Raw genomic sequence first — 20906 nt, 5'->3', positions numbered from 1 at the left:
TATTTCTACTTTTAGTTATTTTAAATTATTAACTTGATTTAGAGGGGGCAACTCCCCCCCCCAGCTATGCACATGTCTCATGGACTCAATTTTAAATTGGGCCTTTGAAGCCTGGATATTCTAAGAAAAAAAATGAGTGCAATCAAAGGTGTAATTTTAGGCTGAATGCAGACTTACCCATTCCTGTGCACAAGTGTTTCTGCTGTAGTGACCTCTTCTCCCAACTGCCACCTTAAAGGACATGCATACATAGCTCCAAACTGAATGTTGAGGGTTTTTCAAGCACCTGTTTGTCTTCTTGTAGCTTTCAACCACTTGGTTTATTTCAAATTTGTTTAGAACTTTAAAGTTGGTAAACACTTTACTATTAAAAAAGCACTTTGAGATGGGAGGAATGGCTTTGTTATTTGCATGAGCCAGTCAGTAGTGATAAATCAGCATGTGCAAATAAGGCTTTTATTGAAAACCAAAACAGGATTACTCTGAGCTTGATGTGGGGTATACTATGGAGGGGGACATGCACAGTAGGTTATCTGAATCCTCCAGATGTGCACCCATAGTGGTCTCTGCTAAAATTATATCAGTTGGTCACAACATATTCACATTTCATATTCTCTGGGACCAGCCCATCAATACAATTCTACTAAAAACATATCTTCAAGTTCCGCCTCTTTCATGAACCTTCCCAGATTTGTCTCAGGCTTTTAGAGTACTTCTGCATAAAACAAGAAATCTGCAAATGAATGGGAGATCAAATTACTTTGCTACAGATTAACAAGAGAGAATTATGCTATTGAGGAAAAACTAGCTGCAGTCTTGACAGTGTATTATACAATCTTCCCACCTATAAATAAAAAGCAGCAATGTTAATGGAATCTCTGGCATGGATATATCAACACTTGGCGAAAGCACAGCTTTTTATTAAGCAGCAGACCAATGTGAGGCATAAGCATAGAATCCATTAATATTAGCACCATTGGAATACCGTGAAATATCAAGATGCCCCAATATTAAGGTGAGTATGAGGAAGAATGTGAAGTAGGAGCACTACAGTGCAGAGAAAATTCAGAAGCAAAAACATTTCAGTAATGGCATTTGAAGCAGTTTCTTCTAATTAATTTTACACATAATGGATTAGTGGTATCTTACGAAGGATTAGACCAGCACCATTTGGAATTGTGAAAATGCTCATGGGAATACCCTTTGTAAAATGTTGTTCCTGTGTAATGAGTACTTGTGAGCAGGGACCATCTTCTAGAGTCTAGCAAAAGTCACTTATGCATTGCCAAAAGAGAAGGCAAACAAAAAGGATTTGTCTGTGCAAATTACCTCCCTCCATTGAAACAAATGAGCTTTGTAGTGTTGTTGTAAAAGCATTCAGAGTGTATCAGAACACTAATAGAACAGATTACTGGGAATTAGTATCTCTGGCTATAGTTCACTGTGTAGTAATATTTCAAGTAACTTTTACATGATTTAAATTACACGAATGGAAATTTATTGAATGTGTAACACAAGCTAAGCTTATGATATTTGGGGAACATTTTCCTTTTTTTACCTGAGGCTATTACAATAAGAAATTGTTACTAATATTAATTACCATGCTGTGGCATAGATTATGGTCACATTCTTTCAGTAACTCTTCAAGCTAAAAAGCCACATATCACATCTACCCCTCCCCACCCCTTCTCTACATAAGTGCCTGGAAACTTCCATTTCACTGTATCTGAAGAAGTGTGCATGCACACGAAAGCTCATACCAAAATAAAAACTTAGTTGGTCTTTAAGGTGCTACTGAAGGAATTTTTTTATTTTCTTCAAGCTAAGGTTGCCATATTTCAAAACATGAAAATCCAAACACAAAAGTTCTGACATGGGTTGCCATATGTCTGGGTTGTCCCAGACATTTCAGTGCTTTCTGCCCAGTTTCCGACTACCATATTCCGGAATTCCGGACATATGGCAACCCTACTTCAAGCAAACTATTTAATTTAGGCTTTGAACTCAAATAAATTGACTTTATGTTGAACTCATATTGACTTCACTTGCACCAGTCTTTTAGATCTGGGGTAGTCATCATGGTGCCATCTTGTTGGATTACAGTTCTCATTGTTCCTGGCTACTGGCCATACCAGCCAAGGCTGGTGGGACCTGGAGTCTGGCAACTTCTAGAAGGCACCACATTCACTACCCCTTACTAGGTAAGGCCTAACAGCTTCTAGCATGAAAAACATAGAAACGGTAAGTTGCAGTTTTGTACGTTATTGTTTTTAAAGCTGAGAGCCTAGGCCTCTCTAAGCACAGTCAATTTGCCCCAGAAATAAGGCAGAATAAGACTGAATATATTCCTGAAAATATGGAGCACTAAAAAGAGGAGTGTATTAAATGGAAGAGAACTGTAAGCAACGCAGACAAAGCTGTGTGCATACAAATGGCAGTACAGGATCCATCAAAGAAAACATGGAGCTTTGTGCCTTTTTACCACCCTGGCTAAAGGCCTATACTTAGCAGTAAGTTTTATTATAGTGGATATTAGCTAAAACAGAAATAGTTATGTTCAGAGATGATGCATCTGATTGCCAGATGCTGGAACCAAATATCTGGGAAGCTATCTTCATCTTGCACTTTTTATTGGAACTCAAATGTTGGATTATTTGGACATTGGTCTGATCCAGGTAGGGCATTTTATATTCTTATGGATGATTGTGACATGAGCCAAGAGAGCATGGAGAAAAGTAATTTGATTCAAAGACTGCACTCAGATTCACCACAAGAATCAACACACTATCAGTTAGATGGCAAAACGATGAGCACATTATCAGAAAAGGGGAAAACAGTTAAGAAAATTCAAATGATGTGGGTGCCTTGAATGAACAAAGTTTTAATTATGTCAACATCTGATTCAATTTAGCTATCAGCCTACTTGCAAATTGAGATGACAATTAGTTTTATGTTGCAATAGAACAGGGATGAGGAAATTTATTTCAGCCCAAGAGGCAGATTTGAATTTGGCCAGCCTTTTAGGGGCCACATTCCTGGGGTGGGTGGGGCAAAACAAAAACTACCAAAAAGGAAACACATGTATCTCCATTCCCTACCATTGTCAGAAACACATGTATCAGACATGAAGGCATATGGTTCTCACTCACTTCCCTCAACACTCTCTTATCCACCCTCCCTCTATTGCTGGGGTGGGTAAAAATGCTGCCTTTTACTTTTAAGCACACAATTTATCTCTGTGCACCATGGAACTTAGCGATAAAATTGGAGATAAGCCCTTAAGGAGCAGGCAGAGGGATCTCTTATCTCCAGTCTCCATAAAATGACATGGGGTGATTGGCAGGTGGGCAGGGCTCACTGGGACAGGCTTGGTGGGCTGGGTTGTGGGATATGGTGGTCTATATTTGGCCCAATATTCAGAGATTTCCCATTACTGGAGTGAAAGCTCCTGTAGTTTCAGTTGAAAAGAGCCTGAAGACTTTATGAAACATTACCCTGCAGGATCTAGGATCAACAGTGTAGAAAGCCCATGTGATGTCATGGTTAGAGTGTTGGACTAGGACCTGGGAGACCAAGGTTCAAATGCCCACTCGGCCATGAAGATTACTGGGTGACCTTGGACCAGTCAGTCTCTCCACTTAACCTACCTCACAGTAAAGGAGAGGGAAGAGCCATTTTCACCAATTTAAGCTCCTTGAAGGAAAAGGTGGTATATAAATGTAATAAATAATAAACAGTAAGAAGCATTGTGCAGCGGTTCCTTCTGCCTTGGCATATCTTCACAGCAAAGAACGGATTTGGTTACACCTTTTTTTTAAATAAAAAAAAACAGTGTCAGAACAAATTTCCAGCCTCAACTTGGCCAGAACTGCATTGATGAGGTCCCTTAAATGAAAGCAAAGCAATAGGCAGTGGAAGAGCCACCTTCTCTTAACCTTGGCAACCACTAATGCCAGGTTCAGAGATGCTTCTTCAGCTCAGTATGCCAAAGGCTTGCCATGGAACAACATCAGACGTGAACTGATCTACTGAAAGCTGATGGTCTTCTGCTTGCAACAAATTCCTAGCTCCAGAGTTTTGGGGAAATGGCTTGTATGCTGGGCACAGGACTAATATTTCCAAAGGCAGCATTGATGAGAGGACATGCATCTTGAAGGCAGTGCAGCCGGCCTCTTTCCATTACCATTAGAGCAGTGATCCTAACCAGAATCAGGCCCAACTTCACTTACTTTGCAGATTTTTAATGCCATCCTGAGCCCTAGGACTATCTGTATGGGTTGCAAGATACATTGTTAGCCACTGGAACAGCTGAAAAGTAAATCCAGTGCCCCAGCAGCCCTGCTCCAGGAAGAACAACAAAAGAATGGTCTGTCCCTTTTCTTTCTAATTGTTCTTTCTAACTTTCTGTTATGCAAGGGCCAAGATTACTTTGATTTCTATGGTCGTTTAGTGAGGGTCAGCTAAAGTGTTATTCTGCACACAGGAAAAAGAAAACGCACAAAGAAAATCACCAGAGGGAAAGGTATCAGTCAGGTTTTGCTGCATTTCGAAAGAGCTGAGAGACAAATGGGAGGAAGACTAAGGGTGATGGTCCTGTGTCCTCAGTAGTATGCCCCCAGGAGGATACAAGCTTTCTGCAGGAGTTCTTTGTGGTTCACATAAAGTGGGATTCTCTTATCCACAACCTGCCACCGGACGGTCGCCTCCAGATCACAGCCCTGGAGAAACTGCAGAAAGAAATCCCAAAAGGAATATAGGTTACTGTCAGCTTCCTATTAGCCTCTCGCAAGCTACATAGAGGCAGTCACAGTCCAAGTGATATGGATAGATTCTCTCAGAACCATCAATACATCTACTGTACTAACAGGGGTCTACCGGGTATTAAAAGGACCAGTGGAAAATAATCAAAACACACTCTTGGGGCCCGCTCCACTTCTTTCTACTTTGTGCTATATATAGCACTGTGCTCTGCATCTGATTACACCAAGGTGTGCTGAATATTCCTCAGATTACAGCCCTTAGGAACTGCAATGCAATATTTTAATTACTGAGTAGTATTAGGTAATTATCTAACACACACTCTCAGACACAAGCATGCACATACAGAGAACCACCTCTCTAATATCTGCCCATTCATTTCTTCCAGTGATTTCTTTTTCTATGCCCCCGACATCGTCTTTCTTAAGCTTCCCACATATTTTCACTTGGCACCATGCCCATTCTGATGCTTAAGATTCAAGGAGCTGCTCTTTCTCCCTCTTACACAGCAAGATTTCATGCCATGGTTTCTGCAAAACCTGGGGCTTTCATCCCACTACCTCTAAAGGAGAATATTGTGGCATAAGGGTAATAAGGGTGCATTATGGCATGTACCGAATTCATACGCTTCATCTCCACATCATTATGCTCTTCAAAGTGCACACTAATGGCCACCGTTTCTATCCAGGCATTGTCTGTGTTCCTGGGGTCATCCACATATCCTTTGTATACCTAGAAGTAGGTGGTTAGGGGAGACGGAAAAAGAGAAGACATAATGTATGGAATCTTCCTAAAGTTGGTGATCATTATGTTCTAAAGATCTCTCCAAATGACTGAGATGAAGAGTAGATATTAAAGTAGCTTTTCCAAGGGCATGGTGGCTTTGCTCCTTTATTAAAGAAGATATGCCTCAACCAAAGTGCCCAAGGATGTAAGGTTAGTAAAGGGACCCCTGACCATTAGGTCCAGTCGTGACTGACTCTGGGGTTGTGGTGCTCATCTCATGTTATTGGCCGAGGGAGCCGGCGTACAGCTTCCAGCATGACAAAGCCGCCTCTGGAGAACCAGAGCAGCACACGGAAACACCATTTACCTTGCCACTGTAGCAGTACCTATTTATCTACTTGTACTTTGACGTGCTTTCGAACTGCTAGGTTGGCAGGAGCTGGGACTGAGCAACGGGAGCTCACTCCATTGCGGGGGGGGGGGGATTCAAACCGCCGAGCTTCTGATCGGCAAACCCAAGGCTCAGTGGTTTAACCCACAGCGCCACAATTAGATTTCATCACACTCCTAGAGCTACAACTACCAATTCAAGCCTACCACTTGTTCCCTCCATCTTTCTCTTCTGCACCATGTCTCTGTGTCAGCTTTCCATACTGGGCCTTGTAGGGAGGAATCACTGCGTGGATCTCAGGTTAAGGGCTCATGGGAAAGCATGACAGAGTCTACTCTGCTTCAGCACCCCAGCCCACAGATGTGATCTAAGGCAGCAGTTGAGGAGTGTATGACCAGAGAGTGTCCACAGGAAGTTACAAAGTACTGGTGAATTGTCTGGAGCCTAAAACCTCCTCTTCACTTTTAAAACGCTATTGATTTAAGACTATGTCATGTGCCCATTTGGTGCATCATGCCCCAAAGGCTAATGGGATGTAGTTCCCCACCATCTTGTCATACATTATTTTGGGGGTGGGGCAAAGTGGTTCAACTGACAGTGCCCTTGTGATTCATTATGTTTTAGTCAAGTCCCATTGGCGCTCAAAGTACCTCTGTACCCTGATTCAGCAATTTCTGAAACTGTGGCCAGAATTCCCGTCTTAGGACCCGCTTCAACTTCTGTGGCAAAGCTTCCCCTGGCTCTAAAGATCCCTGGAAGAAAAATCAAAACATTACTTGATGTAAGAAGCAGCTAAGGCTTTACACAGTATGTTCCAAGATACCAGGCCAAGAAAGCAGGAGTTTCTATCTGGTTTCCAGCTGGCAAACGTTTCTTGGAGTTGCAGGAAAGTATGCCTTTCAAGTGAATGAGTTGTTGTTGTTGTTTAGTCGTGTCCGACTCTTCGTGACCCCATGGACCAGAGCACGCCAGGCACTCCTGAATGAGTATTACAGTCAAATCTTGGAAACTCAAACAAGAAAGCTAGAACCTCTGGCTTGAACTTTTAAGAACCAATCAGACAAAAGATACACCTAGCACAACAATCAGTGGGAGCTCACTGGCACAAGGCTAAGAAAGAAGGTCAACTTAACTTAGTTTTAGTGCCCTGTTGTTTTATGAAAGGCTTTTTAGGGTTGGCATTTTCTATGGCAGAGCCCCTGGAATGCAATTATGGTTGTTTTAACAGCTCATGTAATTTATCACTCTGACTTTATTAAAACCTTGGCATACACCTCCCTTCTTCAAATATGGGCTAGATGTGAAGAAATATAACTACTTACCCCAGGCAAAGCCCAGTGATCCGAAAAGGGGAATTTTACTATTAAGACTTCCAGCATTTTCTTTAAGCTTTTTCTATAAATGGATCCATCCACATTCCTCCTCCAGCTACAAACACCACAGAGAAAGATGTTACAGAGTATTATCCCATGGTTTGAAGGCACTTGATACAATGACTTTGAGGCAGCTATGCAGATCTGGGTCTGGACACTGTCTGGATGGAAGACCACATGGGAACCCAGCATGTGCCGCCTTGAGTTGTGTAATGGAAAAAAGACAGGATATAGCTATCATTCTATGTATACACACATCTTTAAAAAAATGATAGTGAGAAGTCTCTGCACCACAGCTACTGTGATGGACTTCTCTGGTGCCTGTGAAATGTTCTCAGCTTCAAATACAATTTCTTTGACATAGTTCCCAGATTCCAGACACAAGGACAAAACGCTGCTTTTTGGAAGCAAGAAAAAAAAAGTCTTCTGAAGCAAGGATGCTATCTGCAGCCTACATGACCTGCATCAGTCAGTTTTTAGGCTAGGGACATCCATGCTTCTTTTCCTGGCCTGTTGTTGCCATGGATACAGCACTTACTCCTGCAAAGGCGCTGCATTTATCAGCTAAGGCTCAAAAGTGCTCTGAAAATAGGCAGGGCACTTGACAGTATTAACTTGTGAAAAGCAGACTCCTTATGGATGAGTACAAGTCTGAAGTGAGAAAAAAAATGCATCTTGTTGCTCTCAAAATGAGCCTGGTGAAATTGCCCTTGACTGGAACCAAGAACTGAGGAGTAAGAACAGGCTCCTGCCCTTTATTGGAAATCATTTATAGCTTATTTCGTGGTTTCTCACAGTCCTGAGCACAGACCTACCAACTTAAGAGTAGAAGACTACACTTATAGGGATGAAAAATGGCACCCTGCTATCTACTCACCGTGTCACAACAGGGTGAAGAGCGTGATTTGGTCCAAAGAACCGAAGAATACCTTGGCCCTTCAGGCCTGTCCTTCCCATGGGATTCCTATAAAAAAATTAAAAGAATTATGTTGCTGCTGGTGTGACGTGGGCACCATAATGAATATTCCCACTCTTGTTACCAGATTCACTCACAGTGGCAGGCCCTCCTCGATAAGATAGGTGCCATGGAAGCTCTGTCTGTTGATATCTCCATCCATACTGTTGAAGTTTATCCTTGAAAGAGTCTCTAAAGAGCTGGAAGACAGGGGCAAAGCTTTCATCTCTGCAACATATCGAGTCAATGAAAATCAAACTCAAAGTAGTTCACCAGTACAATAAAATACAATCACTAGAAAATGGGTGGCATAAACAGAGGAAGAAAGAGCAAAAATAGTACAGATAGTGTTTGTGTATGTTTCTATCTCTCTGAGGACATACTTACTCTTTCAGGAAGTCAGGTGAAGCATTCTCCTGCCTTTCTGCACTGTAGAAGGGAGGGTTGTAGATCTCAAACTCTACCTGTCAGGGGGAAGGATGTTTTAGACATATCTCAGAGTCTTCTAGAGCAGCACAAATTCACATTTCAAGCATGATCTATTATTGAGAACCCAGAAGCAAGAACTCACGAGTTCTTCATTTATGACTTTCCTTGTATCTAAATTCTGGAGTGTGCTTTTCTGTGTTTGGCAGCTCTGACACTACTCCCAGAACTAATGTGCCACATGTTTTTGCTTGTTGTTTCCTGCTCTGTTATGTTTCCATATGTTATATATGATTGTTATTCATACTTTTATCTTGTTATGATCTTGTGAGCCACTGTGAAAGCTTGTTAGCTTAGGGCAGCATATACAATCTTAACAAACAAACAAGTATGTTTTCTCATGCATGAGCAATGCACCTGTGGCAAAAACTGCACACGGGCTCTCTTCAGACCCCTCTTATTGTGCCAAGGGAAGCTGACAATATTACTACTATCAACTTCCAAAGCCCAAAGCCAATTTTGTTGGTGTGTGGTGTGCTAATTGAAGTCTACAGGCATCATATATACACTACAAATATCTGTATCACCTCTCCATATACATTTTTAGCCAGTTTAATTGGCATGGCTTCTCCTGTGTCAGAACTATAGAATGTGAGGGTATGGCAAATTCTTGCTAGAAATTTCTAATGCCCCTGTCCTCACAGAAGGACAGTTTGCAGGGTTCACTGGGGAGAAGTAATGGCTATTAAACCATCTTAAGATTGTAATATAGATCTGCTCTCAGTCATGCACAACCGTGGTCACACATAATGACTTATGGCATCATTCCTTCTTTTTTATATGAAACCATATATTGCTCCCTAAGATATAAAGCTCCTACCTCCCAAGGGACCTTCTCATCTGGTACAGGAAAGCAGACAGCAGTGGAGCTAGGATACATGAGGTTCCTGGCGCTCACATGATATATGGTGTGAAAAGATTCTGGGACATCCTCTTCATGGCATTCCTTCATCTCAGGAGCTCTGCTGGGAACTAGGTGAAACAACATGACTTCTTCACATTCCACATATTCAGACTGTGGATCTCACCATGACATGCTTTTGGGTCTCTGTATTTTTGGATTTTATTTTATTTCTAGCCAACCAACCACTGCTGGAAGACAGTATTCTGATATAGATGCACTTTTACTCAAAACTGGTTAGATTAAGGCAAATTCTATCACATTCATTGTCTACAATTCTGTTTGTGTAGTCTTTCCTCCTAATGAAACAAGTTTCCTCGTGCAGGTATAATTCAATTAGCAAAAAAAGTTACATTTCAGCATGTTGTGTTTTCTATGTTCTCTCAAGCTCCAAAAAGCAAGGAAATTACAGCAGTTAAGGGCCACACCTAACAGATGCATTATTTAGGTAATATGGTATGGTATCCTATTGAGCATCACCACTACCTTGGATCTGGGTGGCTGTCAGTGGTGGACCTCAGTCCCAGATTTGTCTGTTTACTTAGGGTTGCCATACGTCCGGAATTTCCTGGACATAACTGGAATACTGGACATATGGCAGCCCATGCCGGCAGTGCTGTTTTTGACGATTTCCCATAAAAATATCTCAAAAATGGCAATTTTGTTTGCTATTTTGCCAAAATGCTCAACAACGTTTCTGTCCGGATTTTCACTGTTTGAAATATGACAACACTAGTTTACTGTACTAGAACTGACACATGGATAAATAATCAAAATTGCCATGTCCAGGGAAAGTACTGCTCAGTATAGCTCAAACTAAGTTGGGCAACTGGCCTATCTCAGGTCCACTTCTTGTGACATGTTTTGCACTCAGGTTCCAAAAACCAAGTAGAAAATACACACATTTCACTTCCGTTATGAACAACAGCATTTGTGTGTGCATGTATAATTTACAATGTTTCTCAAATAAAATACATGCAGGGGAAGCAGAAGGACAAATATGTCTGGAAAACCTGAAAACAATTCATGCTGTTCCCTCACAGAACTGTCGAGTTGGAAGGGACCACAAGGTTAATCAAGACCAACCTGCTGCAATGCAGGAATCTTTTGCCCAATGTGGGGCTCCAGATAACAACCCTGAGATTAAGAGTCTCATGCTCACTGAGCTATCCCAGCAGTCGTAAGTGATGAGTACAAAGTAGGTATATACCACAAGTATCAGAATCAAAATTATATATAGAGAGGGGTGGGGGGTGGGAATAGTCCTCAGACTCATATTTGTAGCCAGACATACCTATGGTAGGGACATCTTCTTCTGATCCAAATCCACTGCTAGACAGTGAGTGAACCACCCACCGCAGTGCTTTTGAAAACTGGAACATCTAAAAAGAAGCAGCCCATCAAACTTGTTAAGGCCTGCACTCATCAACCAGCACCTCTGTCCAGAAAGGGGGGTAGGGAAGGGGAAGATAAGTTTTTTTTAATAGTTTTATTATTAAGGATTTCTTGATTTAGAAGATAAGTCTGTTGAGTAAGTCTAGGTCCCCAAAAGGAATCTGGGAATGATCTTTTCTCCAATTTTGGTCCAGGAAACACATTGTTCTTACTGGTGAATCATTCATGGATCTCCCTTCTTCCATAGAGAACATGCTCTCCACTTAGATAAGGTTAATCATGTAGGTGAGCAGACAATTGGCCACATTTCCTCTGCATAGCTGCCAAGTTATCCCTTTTTAAAAGGGATTTTCCCTTATGCTGAATAGGCTTCCTCGCGAGAAAAGGGAAAACTTGGCAGCTATGCCTCTGGCTAGTTAATGGCAGAAAGAAGCTGGCACTTAAGAGACTCCTCTGTGTGGAAACCTCTGTAATGTAGTGAAGTAATGTGGCTGACCTCCTGCCAACCTAGCAGTTCGAAAGCATGTCAAAGTGCAAGTAGATAAATAGGTAGATAAATAGATAAATATTTATGCAAGTAGATAAATAGATAAACTGTGTTTCTGTGTGCTGCTCTGGTTCGCCAGAAGCGGCTTTGTCATGCTGACCACATGACCTGGAAGCTGTACGCCAGCTCCCTCGGCAAATAACGCGAGATGAGCGCCGCAACCCCAGAGCCGGTCACATCTGGACCTAATGGTCAGGGGTCCCTTTACCTTTAATGTGGCTGACACAAGATAGGGCACCTGATCTTATTTTCTTCCCACCCTTTCCAGTTTCCTGACATTGACTGACAAGCTTCAGTTCACCCCATCCTCCTCATGAGCCTTCAGCATTCTCCAGATGGGGAAGCCTTAAAAGTCACCCCTCACCTGCTCTTCCAGATACGCCAACTTCTGCTCCACCAGCCCTGTCCTTTTCACCCGATCGAGGTCCAGCATTTCTACCAGCATATCCATTCTTCGGAGGAAAAAAAATCAGTGTTAAGTGAGAGGTGCAGGCAGTATCCTATTGACAGCCACTGAGCCCTCAAAACTTGCCATTTAGGTATATCATTTATAGCTTCAATAAATGAGTAAGGCTGTTTTTCTATGACTGTCCATGGGGTGCACCTCTAAAATGGAGTGCGGGCTTATGACACTAATTTCCACAGTAAGTGCTGTTCTATGTCATAATGAACAAATTGCGGTACGATAGGGTAGCACAATGGTGAGGACCTCTGGCAGCTGCAAGGCCTTAAGAGCAGTATGCATGAGTGAAGTGCTAGCTCCACCAGGTTCTTTTGAGCTGTACCCATGAGCAGCATACCCAGTTGGTCTGGCATTGGTGACTTTGCATGGCAAAGATACCTCACCTTTCTGCAGTGTCATTGATCTTCTGTTCAGTGTTCTGCTTCTGTTGGGACTGTTGAATCTGCAGGTAGTTTTCCTTCATGTACATCTCCCAGGACAAGAGAGCTGCCTCTTCATTCTTCTCAAGCTTCTCTTCTGCAGATCAATCAAACAGAAGAGGCAATGTAATGCACACAGTTCCCAGTTATGGATGAGGAGAGGCAGATAGGCCATCCCTTGAATCCAATGTATATAACAATATTCCTTTCTCTGATAAGATTAAAGCTGTTAATGCAGATATTCCCGTTGTTGCCTTTAAACATTCTATGTCACCCTCACGTGTCGTGCATACCATGATGTCATAGGAGTAGGAATTACATGAAGAAAGGCACAGAGGAGACTGAGGTACCAGCCAGCCAAGCAACATTGCTGTTGTTTTCCAGGGTCTCCTAAGAGAACCAATGGCTCTGGTGTCCCCCGTTATAGCACATGCTTCAATCTCCTCCATTCCAGTATTGACAAATGTCACAGGCCATCATAAAAATGGTCAGCAGTGATGGAGGGGGGTACCCTTATATTATAACTCCAGTCAAGCTGACCCTGCAACACCGACTCTGCAAGGCCCTACCCAGCAGAGCTTCTTACTGAGCTGCTTATGCCGTGTGGCTGGCTTCCGGAGAATGACCCGCTTAATGAAGAGCTGCAGGTGGTTGAGAAGAATGAAGGGTGGTGGAGCAGGGGGCCTGCCATGGTACTCCTCAATCAGGTCATGGCGCTGAAACTTCCAGATTTGATCGGTGTGCTCCTGCACCTGCTGGAATGTGTAGCTAGGAGAAAAGAATACAAGAGTTAGCTCTGCCACTCTGTGGTTGTATTTTAAATACATATAGAGTGTGGTGGGCATCTCCTAAACATCCCATAAGTAGTGATGGAGGGGCAAAGTCTTGCAGAAGCACATCTCCATTCTGAATAGTGGAGGCATCTTGCAGAACTGCCTGCTACTATCCATTAATACTACCTCTGCTTAGCTGCTCAAGTGATGTCCTGAACTGGACCATGCAACCTCTAGTTGGGTTCTGCGCATGTTGCAAATTGGCAATCTGGGCTTGATGTAAATCACAAGAAGCTTGGTTGATCAAAGGGCAGTGACCATGACAGGCTTTCTAGGCCTGTCAGTCTCATTGTTGTTAGAAATGAACTAAGGGGAAAGAAATGATAGAAGTTGGTGCTGAATGTAGAACTCACTTGAACATTGCAATGAGGAGATTGAGGAGAAGGATGTTGGTGAAGAGCAGGTACAGGCAGAGCAAGATGACTGTCAACCACTCAGGGAAGATGGGCTGTTGGTTCGTCTCATTGTTTTCTGCGCACTTGGGCTTGTATGGGTCAGTACCATTTGGGCTGCACTGATCCGGGTTGAAGTTCACTCCTGCCATAAAACACAATGAACCTCAAAAGTGCTGAGCTGTTCCTGGAACAGGAAGTCCTCATCCTATTTTCTTGCCTGCTGAGAGTAATCTGAAATGCCATATCTATAACACAGAATGACAGATGTCAAGCTCTGTTTAGAGTTTAGAAAACAAAATTTTTCGAAGGTATGGAATGAATGACTCAGTCCTTTACTGACCGATATGAAAGCAGGAGCTAATCTGAGTGGAGATTCACATAATCACACACTTTTCTTCCTCCCCCTCTGAGAAATGTTATTAAAGATGTGCTGCCAGTGAATTGCTGCCAGAGACATGTCACAGGAGCTCATCTCATGGGGACCCTGTATTTGCTTGAAGTGCTATTTATAGCAGCAGCCTAAGAACAAGGGCTGAGAAACAAAGTGATGTAGCTGCCTTGGGACTAAGAAGCGAATATTGGTGCATATACTTCAGGTGCTACTTAATCAAACCAGAACTTACTTAACACAAGGGGCACCATTGGGATAATTTTATCACATGTTAAAGGTCAGCAATACATGATAACAGCATGATGGTTACTTACGCCAGAGCAGCCTCAATCAAAAGCAATTTAGGTAGCCATATTTTTCTAAAAAGCTTGATTATCACATGTTTATTTAGTTAATGATTGCTTGCACCATTGCTTCATGTTTACTGCTTTTTACACAGTGCCCCCATGCGAGGTCAGGTCTGGGCCTATTTGGAGCTGTTTGAATACAGTCAGCCCACAACTTACATGTTCCTGGGATTATGCCTAAAGCCAAATTTTGTATAGTCAAAACACATTGGGTTTGATGGCAGGTGGGGTTGCCAAAGTCTTTCTCCCCAGATGCTCACCCCCTTTCAATTTTTTTTGGATGCTTTTTTGCCAAGTGTGTAAGTTCCGAGCTTACTGTATACAGGCATCCTCCTACTTACATGGGGGTTACATTATGGGCCCCCACATGCATAAGCAAAAATTTTGTAAGTGGGGAGCATCCTCCAAAAAGCCTCTAAACTCGTTTTCCCCTGCTCTTCTGCTCTCTCTCCACACAACTCTTCAACTAGAGTTGAAGCTCCGAGGGTGGCTGGAGGCTGTACAGAAAAGCAGCAGCAGCAGCAGCAGCTGCTGCCCTACCCGTGTGTGTCAACTGTTAAGTGGGGACTCTGAGCAGTCTAAACAAAGCCTTGCTGCATCTCAGATCTCTTTGGGACTTCCTACGTCCTCACTGAACTCCTCTTCGGGCTCCAAAGAGAGTCTCTTTGTGAGCTACAAGGACTCTCCAGCTGTCTACTGCCATTTCCTGGTTTGAATCTATTTCTCAGCACCACACATATATTGGGTCGCATTCATGTGGGGGTGGGGGATGGGCTGTCTGCACTCTTAGTGGTGAAGTGAGGCATTCAAACAAATTGTCCCTTGCTAGTCCACAGTATGCAATGATTCTGTATTCTGTACCATCGATATAGGAAGGGATCTGTCCAAATATTGTCAAATAAGAATGGTAAACAACGCCTCGGAAGATCCAGTCCACACGCTTCTCATTGTGGATCAAGATGGCTTGCTTGGCGACTCCAAAGGACACAACCCAAACAGCCAAGAGGAAGAGGAAGAAAAAGACATCCTTCATCTGTAAGCCCACAAAACAAAGCAGAAACAATTGTTGCCCCAGGACGTTATTTGATTCTGGCACCCTCATCATAAAAGGAATGCCAGAGACTATGCAGTCACCATGGTGCTTATCAGTAGAAACAACTTACCATCCTCTTCACTATGATGATCTTGGGGCCTAGAGTTTTACTGACTGTGAATATGTGCATCAAACGCAGGCAAAAAATAATAAAAGCCAGAGACAGAATGATCCTTCCAGGATATAAAGTGGCTGGAATCCATCTTAGCACAGGGGAAAGAAACAAAAACACACTTATTGAGACAGCAAGAGGAAATTTCAGAAAGACATTTCCAAATATCACTATACCCAGACACAAGGAAGCAAGGAGGCTTGATTGCCAAAGGACCCATATATCTCTGCACTAGTGTCCGACCTGCTGCAGCAAACAACTGTCATTCAAATAAACAAAGGGGATTGCGCATATGCTCCTGCTACAACTATTTCCTAAGGCATACCAAGCACAGCAGCCAAAAGATGAAAAATACCCATAGAAATAGAAGAGGCTTAGAGGCTTAGAGGGAACTGGGTTGGGAGTTTCAGGAGTGAGATTAGATCTCCAACCAGGAAAAGAGCAGCAAGTGATGCCAAATGTTCAACAATTCCAGTCCTGCCAATTCACGAAAGAGCCAGTTAAAGGGAACTGTGGCATAGCAGGCAGCAGCTTTGCATACATAAATTTGCTTATTTTTCTAGACCATTCTTCTGAGAGATGTCAGGGCTGCTTCCTAAAAATGATCAGTGAGGATGACAGTCATATCTTCCACAACCAGGACACTGCCCTATTCTGCATCACAGCAAGATGGATAAAGGCAGGACCAGAAGAAGAGTCTTCCCTGCATAACACAGGGCCTGATTTGAGAGGTATGGGGAGAGATTGTCTTTCAAGAGTTTAGGCCCTTAGTCATTTAGGGTTTTATATGCTAATATCAACATACTGAATTGGGTCTGGTAGCAAATGGGCAGCTTGTAAGCTTCCTCATACATGGATCTAAAGGGGATTGAACTGAGGGATAAAAATACAACATAAACACAAGCCTCCAATTATATGTTGGCAAAGTGATCCAGTTTGATGAAAAAATTAAGCATAAATCAGCATTTAGATTTTAAAAAACCCCACTCATTTTCCCAGCATGCCTTGTTTCCTTCCCTTTTCAGCTAGCTGGAATCATTGCATATTAACTCACCTGCAGCTTAGCCCAGCTATAAAGATTAGGATGGCGCACACATCTAATTTATTCCAGAAATCGTTGAGGTACAAGGAAGCCATTTTCACTAAGCCAAACCCATCAGGGTCATAAAAAAGCTAAAGGAAGAGAAATGATTTTACTAACCATAGTTTATTGGATAAAAAAGCATTGTGTCAAGGCACTATTCCCTTCTCCTTTGCATATGAACCAGAAAATTGGGACTTGCTCTCTAATTACAAACCAGGATATCAAATGCAATTTCCCCACAGTAGTTTTCTTGGAGATTGATTCCAACAGCTGAGTAACAATTTCTCATTTGTCACACGTAAAACAATAATCTCAAAAGGACCAAAAGCCTAAGGAGGGAGGGAGGGAGGGAGGAATCTCAGGCCCACAGAACAAATGTGTCCATCAAGGTTTCTATAATTGGCCACTGAGATTCTCCATGCCATGCCTCCTCCCCAGGCTACATCCCTCACTGTCTCTGCCTAGCACTCTTCATGAGTGCTTTTGCATAGCTGGAATGTATTCTTGAACTGTGATGATGATGCTTCTCTTGCTATCCTGGATGAAGAGAGGTATGGTGTGTTTGTCTGTAGAAATCCCTGACTGTTGCATTGCTAGACTATAATAAAGGCAAAGTGTACAAAGGTAGCATCTATTGCTCTATCCACTTTTGTCCCCAGTCATGCCCTGGCCTCACTCACTATTCAGCACTGTCATGTGGCCCCCAGAAGGTTGCCTATGAGGGTATGTGACCCTTTGGGCTGGAAAAAGTTCCCCACACATAGCCTATGGGAAGAGGCACTTGAGAGCACTGTTTCTGAACTGCATTGTCACGGCCGCCTTTGCATAGCCAATACCTGCCGTGTCTCCTCGCACACCAAGGAGAAGAGCCAGAAATAGATGACATACTCCCGCCAGGATGGAGTTGGCTGGAAATCTATCATCAACACATAGGCAAAGAGCCACAGGAAGGTGAAGTAGGAAAGGATATTGAGGTGGAAGATGACAACAGGAGCCGTAAAGAAGGCTCGGAAGCGGTTCAGGCAAGTCATAGGCTGCAGCCTCTTCTCTCTGTGAAAAGTAAGAAAGAATGATACAGTTTTACATCTTTGGAGGCGATACCAGAAAACTGTAAGAGTGGATTGGTCATAGCTACTACCATGCAGTACAAAAACGTGCAGCCAAGCCCTGACAAGTACCTGAATGTGATGAGGCCAGTGTAGAGAAGGGGGAAGAACAGCATACACATGATGACCCAACATATCCCATTATCGACACTCAGCTTCCCCCACCAAACTTTGGTTAAGAAAGCCTAGAAAGAGGAACAAGGTGCAATGAAGGTTGAGGCCTGTTTTCCATGTCCTGGGTAAGGTCAAGTACAGAAGGCGAAAGATGGGACATACTTGGGGATCAGTTTGCAGTGTGGACAGCAGGCAACATTCTCTGCTGAAAGTCTGTGGGCTTTATGCCAAAAATAGAGGACAAATAGCATTGTGGTATATGCCAGAAATTTGTGTGGTTTGAACTTGGCAAAGGAAACAAAGGAGGGTGATAAGGCTTGTCACATGCTCTGGCAAAATGAAAGTGGCCATCATGTGTGGATCTCAGGACCCAGAAGGATGCACACAAACATGAGCTGTGTTGTTAGCTGAGTCAGAATCACTGGCAGTACAAGCTGTAGGCCTTGACTTAACTGCTGTGCCCCCATATCACACACTGATTCCACATCTGCAACCTAGAACGAATAGTGTTTCCACAATAGCTTTCCCCCCCCCTCCTCTACAGTCAACACCATTCTTCCTGTTGCATTTGGTTAGCCACACTGAAAACAGAATGCAGGAATGGTAGGCCTTTGGTCTCATACAGTGGGGCTGTTCTTATGTTAATTCACTCACTCATTTGTATTTGAAAACTCAGATGATATTTCTCTTATTTTTTTAGAAGTGAACTAATGTAGTCCTGGTGGTATTGCTTTACAATTTTCCACCATTACTTGTTCTAGAAGGCCTGCTCTTTGCAGTAGAGTTTCTGCAGTATTTCTGTAGTTCAAACCCTGAGTGTTCACCCTCAATGGAGCAGCAGGAACTACAACACAAGAATTCTTAAAGGGGCAGCCAAAGTTTCCCAGTAGCTGAAAGGATGACCTTTTCTGTCAATGGAGCATCAGCAGCACTGGGCATGCATAGTGAGGTCTGAGGTTCCTCAGGCAGTAGTAGCAACAGAGATGGTTACTTTAAAGGGTGGAAATTGGGTGATGTTTCCCCAACAGTGGTCTCTCTTCTAAGTATTTCAGTTAATCCATTCTGTTGGGGCTACATATTGCACAGTTAGCTGTAAATCAGATTAACATTACTATTTTAGCAACAAAGTTTTGCCAGTAAGCACTCCAACCTGGATGCCCCCATAAGACACAAATTTCATATTTTTGGCCTCCAGGGCTAGTTGTAAGCAGGTGGTCTTCCCCCAAGCATCAGATATGCGGATCAATAGTTTTTGGGCTCTTTCTTCATCCTTCCGGTAACATTCAGTGAAGACACCTAGAAGAGTAACCGGGATTAGAGATTCTTATTATTTCTTTTGTATTTCTCTCCCACAGGTTCTCTGAGGAACACTTCCACCTTAAACAAGCCTGTGAGGTAGCTTAGCCTGAGGATTAGTGAGCTGCTATGTAACAAACTTAACACCCAAGACTGTGAAAGCCACAGTAGTGTAGTGGTTATCGTGTTGGCCCAGGACTGGTTTCCAATCCCTACTCAGGCATGAAGCTCTCTGGGTGACCTTGGCCAGCCACTGCGGTCCTAGAAAGCACAGGACTTAGGGGTTTTCCATCAGCCCTACCACTATATCTGCTTTTACCACTGAATCAAAGCAAATGCCAGTCCATAGAAAACCCCAACTGACATTTGCTCTGATTCAGCAGTAAAGAGCGAGTTTCCCTGAGGGAAAAGCGGTGCGGCGAAAGGAAGTGTGGACAAGCCCTGTGCCTCTCAGCCTTATCACAGGTCACAGGTGTGCATCATGTGCATTGCAAGACATAATAAGCAATAATACCACTATAATGACACTGCATTTCTAGTCATAGAAACAGAGACTACAACTATGTGTGTGGCTGACTGGAGTCAAAGGGCTCAGGAAGTAGGATATGTGTTGGGGGGAGGGGCTCTAAAGCGACTTAGTTAGGGAACAGGCATAGTTGTAGTGTAGCTTCTTAGCTTCTTGATCCCAGTGTTCACCTGCTGTTGGTATCACTGCTTACAGAGCATTTACATACAAAATGCCAATGTTTCAGACTGAACTGAATCTATAGGATCTATGTAGTTGTACTGAGGGATCTAGCCTTTCATGAGATAACACCATGGTGGTCTGTAGTTTGAAAAGGGGAGAGAGAGTAGGTATCACAGGGAAACATCCAGTAAGTTGGAGGACTTAATGCACCCTGATCAGAGGCCTGCTACCCCAGACTCACCAATGGCTCGGTACTCATACTCCTCTGCCAGGCTCAGCATTTCCTCTGTGCTGTCAGTGTCATCTTCCTCCTTGGACAGCTCCTTCAGTATCTTGCTGCAAGCCAAAGCTGCTGCAGTGCAGTCCTGGCTCTGAAGCAAAAGGACTCAGGTTAGCAAGAACATGAAACTTCTAGGTCCCAGGTTGACCGTGTAACCTTCAGGAGTCCTCTCTTTTGGAAGTGAGCTTGCAGCTCTTTCATCCCTTCCCACTCCTAGTCTGCGGACATCTTTGTCATTCCCAGCTTCTCACTGACTTCTCACTAGCAAACCTGTGACTGGCCTGGATTGCTTCAAACTCCAAGCGGAGACTCACAGGAGTAACAGTATCTTTGCAAAAAATAATAATCCCTGTACATTAGAAATCCAGGATTATCTTCTATGTGGAGAGTATCTTTCATTTTTTTAAAATGGAAGAGCATTTTGCCATGTGCAACCTCAATTGGTGCAACTTAGATGCAAATCTAGGGACCCAGGTGGCGCTGTGGGTTAAACCACAGAGTCTAGGGCTTGCTGATCAGAAGGTTGGCGGTTTGAATCCCTGCAACAGGGTGAGCTCCCGTTGCTCGGTCCCAGCTCCTGCCCACCTAGCAGTTCGAAAGCACATCAAAGTGCAAGTAGATAAATAGGGACCGCTCCGGCGGGAAGGTAAACAGGGTTTCTGTGCGCTGCTCTGGTTCGCCAGAAGCAGCTTTGTCATGCTGGCCACATGACTCGGAAGCTGTCTGCGGACAAACACTGGCTCCCTATAGAGC

At 43.3% G+C, this 20906-nt stretch overlaps 1 protein-coding gene across 1 annotated transcript in view; it reads right to left on the bottom strand.

The window, feature by feature from the left end:
* Positions 1 to 3894: 3894 nt before the first annotated feature.
* TRPM2 (transient receptor potential cation channel subfamily M member 2) overlaps positions 3895 to 20906 on the bottom strand; it is a 35778-nt gene continuing 18766 nt past the window's right edge. Inside the window, exons 13-32 of the mRNA XM_035132382.2 lie at positions 20115 to 20244; positions 19040 to 19185; positions 17848 to 17960; positions 17506 to 17719; positions 16640 to 16758; positions 15544 to 15676; positions 15242 to 15413; positions 13601 to 13784; positions 13001 to 13182; positions 12379 to 12511; positions 11897 to 11984; positions 10885 to 10972; positions 9510 to 9661; positions 8591 to 8667; positions 8302 to 8403; positions 8126 to 8212; positions 7198 to 7303; positions 6526 to 6627; positions 5374 to 5490; positions 3895 to 4727 (exon numbers count right to left, since the gene is read on the bottom strand). Of these exons, the coding sequence (XP_034988273.1) occupies positions 4602 to 4727; positions 5374 to 5490; positions 6526 to 6627; positions 7198 to 7303; positions 8126 to 8212; positions 8302 to 8403; positions 8591 to 8667; positions 9510 to 9661; positions 10885 to 10972; positions 11897 to 11984; positions 12379 to 12511; positions 13001 to 13182; positions 13601 to 13784; positions 15242 to 15413; positions 15544 to 15676; positions 16640 to 16758; positions 17506 to 17719; positions 17848 to 17960; positions 19040 to 19185; positions 20115 to 20244 (2571 nt within the window). The 3' untranslated portion in view covers positions 3895 to 4601. The remainder of the gene's footprint in view (positions 4728 to 5373; positions 5491 to 6525; positions 6628 to 7197; positions 7304 to 8125; positions 8213 to 8301; positions 8404 to 8590; positions 8668 to 9509; positions 9662 to 10884; positions 10973 to 11896; positions 11985 to 12378; positions 12512 to 13000; positions 13183 to 13600; positions 13785 to 15241; positions 15414 to 15543; positions 15677 to 16639; positions 16759 to 17505; positions 17720 to 17847; positions 17961 to 19039; positions 19186 to 20114; positions 20245 to 20906) is intronic.

This window comes from Zootoca vivipara, chromosome 5 (assembly GCF_963506605.1).
Source record: "Zootoca vivipara chromosome 5, rZooViv1.1, whole genome shotgun sequence".
In the NCBI taxonomy this organism is placed as follows: Eukaryota; Metazoa; Chordata; class Lepidosauria; order Squamata; family Lacertidae; genus Zootoca; species Zootoca vivipara.
The sequence above is the reverse complement of the archived record's forward strand: the minus strand, read 5'-3'. Positions and strand labels throughout refer to the sequence as shown.